The following is a 7,340-nucleotide window of genomic DNA, read 5'->3' as shown; positions in this document are numbered from 1 at the left end:
ATAATTCTGTAATAATAAAGAAATTGTTCACATTTTGGTACAAATTACTACTCATCTCTGTACATTATAATTAATAGATAATATAAAATACCTTACAGTAAATTAAAGCAGTGGTAGAGAAAGTTCAAATTTCAAAAAAGTAGCAAATATTTTGAGAATCCGATTAAAAATTTTGAATATCTCATTCAGAGTTCTAATCTCCACGTGGTTTTTATTCTGAATTTTCAATAAACTTCAACATCTCTTATAGACAATTCAATTTTACCTACTCTAAGTGTTGGTTAAACGAGCTGTAAAAAAGGGACATATTTGCAACTTTCTTTGTATTTGAGTTCTATTTTGAATCTAGAAATCTTCCCGACTGCAGTTTATATCAGGTTGTGTGGTCATGGCCGTGGTCATGATGGTGGAACATGTTGAGCAGAGAAGGACAGAATGAGCCAAGAAGAAGAAGGAGCACATGGGCAGTAGACAGGTGCCCCCCTGGACTGGAGTGCTGGATGTTAGGGAGGATGTGGATGGTGGCCACATATAGGAAGGTGCCGGCTGAGAAGAGCATAGCCTTACCTGAGAAGTTGGAGAATATTGCAGAGTTGCCATTGGACTGATTTGGCTGAAACACCAAACAAACACTATTGGTGACAACACATGGCACACTCACGGATTTTCATACTTTTTAGTTCCCGAATTTCATAGAAATCTTACAGCACTTTCCATTTTAAGGAAAACCTCAGCGTATAACATTTTGAACTCAAACGAGATTCGCCTGGAATTGGTTTTCACAATTCAGAAGGCAAATAGCCCAATAATGAACAAAACATTTCTGGGAAATATAACAGGTTGCTATAATTCTTTTCTTCTACTTTTTTAAAGAAAACAGATACCGTGCTCTCCAGAGCAATTAACATTTTGCTTTCACCAATAAAAGATTTGAATTATAAGAAGTCTTTCGGATTTGAAATATAGCCAACAGACAATTGGAAAAGAATCAATGAACGCAAATAAACATACCAAACAGACAGATGGAAAAGAGTCAATGAACGCAAGTAAACAAAAAAATACTGCCTCTTTTTTGAAAAATCTCGGCTCTTTTTTCTTTTCCGCCCCCACCTGTAAACTTTTACACGTAAAATTGTTGTTCGCGTTATCCGATAATTATGAAAATTGACATGCGGACTAATTAAGCCATGTCAAACATATTTGGACCAATGATCTTGAAAGAAAAAATAGATGTCATTAAAGCTCTTTGAATTTCTAGAAAAAATTATGATTGGTACTTTTTTGATAAAATTGACCCAATTTGAGAAACTGGATCGACATGATGGACTTGGACGCTTGGCTATTTGCACGTTTTGCTATACCTCGTTCTTGCATGTGCTCAAAAAGAAGGACTGAAAACTTCTGAGACTTTTCGGCTTACTACGGGGCTCGAACCTCAGGTCCATCACTTATGAGACTAGCGCACTAACCAGATGTGCCAATACACCACGTATATAGACATCTTAAAATTAAAGTCCACCCTCGAAACTAGAAGTCGATTACCTTTTTTTGTGACCTTTTACGCAATTGCTGTTCGATAGTAAAGTTTGCCTTCCTTTTATCAAAGGAAATGATCTGAGCTTTAAGAAATCAAACGTCCAACCGCGATAAAAATAAATTTGAGCCTCAACAAACTTTTCCATTAAAACTTTTCCTGAAAAAAAACGAAAAAAAAATATCATCGCGATCGAAAAAAAACACCATAAAAAATTTTGAACTTTTGTAAGACAAACTACCTGTTTTTTTAATCAATTTTTTTTACTTTGAAGCGACACAAATTAAGGTAACATCAAGGTAACTAAGCCGATAAAACAAAAACATAAGCGGAAAACATTTAAGCTGAATGAACCTTTTAAGCGTAACAAAAACCTTTTAAGCGTAGTTTTTAATTTCAGGAACACATCAAAAACACTTCCATCTAGGACTAAAATTGCTGACCACACAAAAAACTCTACAATGAGGCAACTAAGCCGACAAAACATAATCAGACAAACAGAAGTACGGCAATTCAATTTTTGCCGGAATTTGTCATGCATTCTGAAAAAGAAACAAGGTCCGGCCGTGACTCAAACCCCAAGACCTTAGGGTACAGGGTACAGACACAACCGCGCAGCCTCTAGGCCAAGTGGGATGCAGCCTCGATGTTGCTAAGATTCACTAAAAAATTAAATTTCAACTTCGGATGTAAGAAAAGTTGTATACGAGAAAAAAGTCTAGTTCGCGATTACAAGAGTCTGAACTCCGTTCATCGACTCTTAACAACTGTAACCTTCATTTACTGTGGCGTTCTGTTTAACTTACCAAAAGCTGCAAAACAAACAAAATTTGTATGGCTTTGCAAAAAAGAACAGAGGTCATTTGTCGCTAACAATAATTACTTCATAAATCAGATTCATAAAACAGAGTCTGATCGTTCTCAAATGTTCAGGAGCGGATGACGAAGGCGTTATCGCTCAGGCTTTCGATCCCCTCGCTAACCGAAGTGTTCCCGAAATCAGATCTATTTTATTACACCAACTACGGACCTGAATTTTTCAAAGCGCTAGCGTACACTAGTTTTGAAGCTCCCATCAAAAAAAAAACGCAAGAATTCCGGCAAAATACTATCTTTATAGTGTTTCGGGAGAGCTCGGAGCCCCCTTTCCCTCCTTCGAGAAACCCAGATCCGCACGTGCAATTGTTCATTTCATAATAACGCACTTATGGAAACAGAAACATTCCCCAATATAGCCCCCTATAGTATAAATACCAGTAGCGGATTTAGGGGGGAGGGGGGGCGGATGCCCTTCCTCAGGTATTTGACCCCCTGCCGACCCAAAGAGTCCCCCCTTTGTACTATTTTGAGATATCCACTTTTGGCTGACTGACCTTAAAATTTTTCTTAAGGCGCCTTTGGCGCCCATCTATACTAATTTTGAGGGGGGAGCCATAAAAGCCTCTTTTGGCCTGTTTTTTTTTTCAAAAATTTGCCTGCAGCGCTGAAAATTTGGTCAAATTAGGGTCTTTATAGTGGTTTGGGAGAGCTCAGAAAACCAATTTGGCCGACCTAAAAAAAGTAGACAAAATTTTCAACATTTTTTTGAAAATCCGACCCCCCCCCCCCCCCCCTCGAGAAACTCCTAGATCCAAGCCTGATAAATACTACTGTGACAGGGCTGTATTTTTGCTCGTAAATTAGGGCGCGGGGGCTATAATGAAAAAGAGCCGAAACTCCTTCACTCACCACAGTGACGATTGCCATGAACATATATGTGAGCAGAGCACCGATGGGAGCAGCTAAGCTGAAGGCCATGAGGTGTTTGCGTATGCGTTGTCGCTCCGTCTTCTCATTTAGCAGAAAGGACACTAGTCCGAAGCTGGCTGGGAACTTGTGGAGCATGATGGCCACAAACACTAGCAGTTGCAAGTCTGGCTTCTTCGAGGCACTCACTGCTGCCATTGCAATTCCGTCAGCTGAAATAAGAGCCTAAAGATCTGAATAAATTAACTACACCATTTATACAGTATTTTCTCGAAAGAGCCACCCTCCCCATGATTGACGCACTTGAAAAAGTTATGCTTTTTCGCAAATAAGAGACGCCCTCAATCAATCCGACTTAATTTATTTAAAAAAGACCTGAAAATTTTTTACATAATTAAATAAATTGAACCATTTTAGCTCAAACAATTTAAGTAACTCATAGGGTCCCATAGTTCCTTTTGAGCAGGGGCGGATTTAGGGGGGGGGGCGGGGGGGGGGGGGCGGACGCCCCCCCCTCAGGGATTCGACCCCCTGCCGACCCAAAGGGTCCCCCCTTTGATACTTTTTCAGAAATCCGTTTTTGGCCGACCGACCCTAAAATTTTTCTAAGGGCGCCTACGGCGCCAATATATACTAACTTTGAGGGGGTGCGCGCGCCAAAAAAACGCGAAAAAAACGCAAAATTTTTCAAAAAGTGCCCAAAAAGTGCCCAAAAAAAACCCTAGATCCCCTCCGGAAAATCGTAGATCCGCTTCTGATTGTGCCCCTGAATCTGGCGAAAAATTAATGTACATCAGCAAAAAAAATTTGACTCAAAAGTTTTGAGTCAAATTTTTTTTGCTGATGTACATTAATTTTTCGCCAGATTCAGGGGCACAATCAGAAGCGGATCTACGATTTTCCGGAGGGGATCTAGGGTTTTTTTAGTTAGTTCGACCAAATTGATTTTCCGAGCTCTCCCAAAGCATAAAAGACCCTGTTTTGGCAAAATTTTCTTCGCCTCCGGCGAAAATTTTGAAAAAACAAGCCAAAAGGCGTTTTTAGGCACTTTTTGGAAAATTTTGACCAAAAAATTGGGTTTTATCGGCGCGCTCAAAGCCGCCGTCACCACCACCCCCCTCCTCAAAATGAGTATATATTGGTAGTTTCAAAATAGTACAAAAAGGGACCCTTTGGGTCGGCAGGGGGTTGAATCCCTGAGAAGGGGGGCGTTAGCCCTCACCCCCCTAAATCCGCCCCTGGGCACAATGTTCAATTTCAGTGTTCACTGCTTACCTGCGGCATGCACTAGCAGTCCAATTGTTGTGGTAAGCTTGACCCTAGAGCGCCCATTTGTACCTGTTTCTGCCTTGTGCTGTAATTCAGGATCTGAAGCAGATTTACGTTTTGAAATTACCACATTACAAGCTATTTAACCCTCGCCAGAAGATCGGTAATTTTCTTTGTAAAGAATGGGTCTAGGAATAAATCAGCCGAGACAAAAGCCCCCATATTTAAACATAAAGTCCAGGGAACAAAACCGTTTACATTTAGAGAATTAAGAATTGAATTTTCGATTGATGACATTTTCTTTTATTTTATACATAACCAACAGACAGTTGGAAAAGAGTCAACGAATGCTAGGAAACAAAAAAACGTTGTTATTTAAAAAAAACTTCAACTGTCAAAGTTCAAATAAAAATATTTGAAAATAGAACTCTGAATTTTAAGAACAATTTATGATTGGCTTTTGTAAACTTTTTATTCGGCTGGAAATGTGAAAAACTAAAATCCACTTTCGAAATTAGAATCAATCGTCTATGACGTTTTTCCTGGGCTTTGGACTTTTACTGTTCGATAGTGGAGTTTGCCTTCCTTTTAAACAAAAAAATGAACTGACAAAAAAAATCAAACAGCGAAAAATCAAATTGAGTTGGACAAAACTTAAGACTTTTCCTGAAAAAAAAAACATCAAGACCTATAAAAGAGTCTGAACTACGTTCATCGACTGTTAAAAATACCAAGCTATGTGGCACAGCCAGAAAACAAAACAGTCAGTCGCAAAAATGACATTTTGAACAATAGGCGTTAAATTTTACCCCACGGGGCAAAAATTCCGCACTTCCACAACAGGGATAGAGTGGAAGGAAGAACCTGACTCCTAGAAAACCATCATCTTTTAGATGTCAAAACTTGAGACCTCTAGGACCACGGAATGTTGATTTGGAGGCGGGAGGTATCGCATTTCTCAACTTAATTTATTGCTAAATTTCAACTTGATTTTTAGTTTAATTTATTGAAGAATATTAGCACCAGAAATAGTCTCAGCATAATGATTAAGTTAACAGGTGAGGCACCAGTTAGTGTAGACTCATGGTAACCCCCAATTTAGCAAACAAAATGTAGAGACCTTGAATTTTTTAGACATTTTTCTGGGCTGTGAAAGTCAAATGTCTCATTTGCAAGCAACGTGCATAAAGCATTCAAATTCTACCTGTGGAATGTGCCGGCCCGTGTGAGTGGGATCCGGCTGATATGTGGTCGATGAAGAGCATGAAAACAAATCCTGTCACGAGACTCACTCCAATTACTCTGTTATTGGCTGCTTCCTCGTCCCCCTCCTCCTGTTCTTCGCCTTTTTCATGTTGACGTCCAACCATGTCCTCGTGAGTCAGCTTTGGTCCTGTTTTACTTGGCAATTTGTCGTGGTTTTCTCTCTGAATGAATAGGTTATTTTGAGACGCAGGAACGTCTTCCTTTCCTTCTGAAACGTAGAACAAATCCATCTTGCTCAACATATTCCAACACAGAGGCCAAGCAGAGCTTCGCACTACTTGCGATACATCACAAACATAAAAAAAATGTCTTGAAAAAAATGTTGAAAAAAACTATGTGAGTCAAAACTTTTGTATGTCTCGATTAAAGACAAGTAGGGAACCAGCTAAAGCTGGAGGTACATGATTGATATTTTTTGAATTTGTTATACTGATGCGGGACGAAGTGCGTTATTTCAAAAATGGGACTTTACCCGAAATCTCGGCTGTTTTTCTGCTAAAATAAGTGGAAGATACTGAAATTTTTCCAATGACTTTTCTCGTACAGAAAATTAAAGAGTCACCACTTCTGCAGTAATAATTCTCGCAATCAGCTTTTTCAAATGAATATTTCATCTCAGATTTGATAGGGCATTTTTTTAAACACAAAAATTTCTTTTAAAAAATGGTTCAAGTTCATAAACTTGACTTTCCGAAATCAATAACTTTTTCCTGCAAAAAGCAGGTCGTATCCGCTGAAGAAGAGAAAACTCCCGAATCCAGTTTTCTCTATTGAATACTTAGCCTGAGAATTGGCACGGTAGTTTTCGAGTAAAAACTAAAGCTTTCCAATAAACGGTCAAAGCTTCAAAGCTTTGACTAGTTTGAAGTCCATAACTTAATACTAAAACAATAGGGCGTGGCCAATTTTAAAACGACAGAGAGGTAAAGTAAACACCGAGGTACAGCTAAGATTCACACGACTTGTGCTACAACAATCATAGGACTAAAACAGCAAGACACTCAAAAGCTGACAAAGAGGACTTCGTTAGTTGTAACCGTACAAAAAACAAAAACAAAAATGAAAATCATTTTTTTTATTATCACGTTTTTATAAAAACAATTAAAAAGTTCCAAATGGGGTTGAATTTGAGCATTCAAAATTTGAATTTAGGGCCAAAATTTTAACCATCTCAAAAAGCATATCGAAAATTTGTATGAAACAAAATGTTAGGTAAATAAGCCTACAGAATTAAAGCCGACAGCCAATTAGCTGAAAATCAACCAAAATTGTTCGGCGATATCTTCCTGAAACATACACATATACTGCCTAAAAAGCATACACGAAAAGCATATAGGTACTGAAATCAAGGGTTATACACAATTCGGAAACTAATCCAAGAGCTGAATCGAAAGACGAAAAATCATCAACAAAAAAGTAATATCAGTGTTTTATAACTATACATACAAGAACTCTATCAAAATCAATGAAGACAATTTTGAAAAAAAAAACAGGCTGAGAAAAAAGAGGACAAAATAAGCATCGG

General features: G+C 38.4%; 1 protein-coding gene across 2 annotated transcripts in view; it reads right to left on the bottom strand.

Moving 5' to 3' along the window:
* Positions 1 to 215: 215 nt before the first annotated feature.
* Positions 216 to 7,340, bottom strand: part of LOC134846232 (zinc transporter ZIP9-like) — a 374,849-nt gene continuing 367,724 nt past the window's right edge. For both annotated transcript variants that reach the window (XM_063863511.1, XM_063863503.1), the window contains exons 4-7: positions 5,754 to 6,023; positions 4,556 to 4,648; positions 3,263 to 3,492; positions 216 to 613 (exon numbers count right to left, since the gene is read on the bottom strand). In XM_063863511.1, coding sequence (XP_063719581.1) covers positions 374 to 613; positions 3,263 to 3,492; positions 4,556 to 4,648; positions 5,754 to 6,023 — 833 coding nt within the window. In that variant the 3' untranslated portion in view covers positions 216 to 373. The remainder of the gene's footprint in view (positions 614 to 3,262; positions 3,493 to 4,555; positions 4,649 to 5,753; positions 6,024 to 7,340) is intronic.

Source organism: Symsagittifera roscoffensis, chromosome 1 (genome assembly GCF_963678635.1).
Source record: "Symsagittifera roscoffensis chromosome 1, txSymRosc1.1, whole genome shotgun sequence".
NCBI classification, from domain to species: Eukaryota; Metazoa; Xenacoelomorpha; order Acoela; family Convolutidae; genus Symsagittifera; species Symsagittifera roscoffensis.
This window is presented reverse-complemented; position numbering and strand designations above follow the sequence as displayed.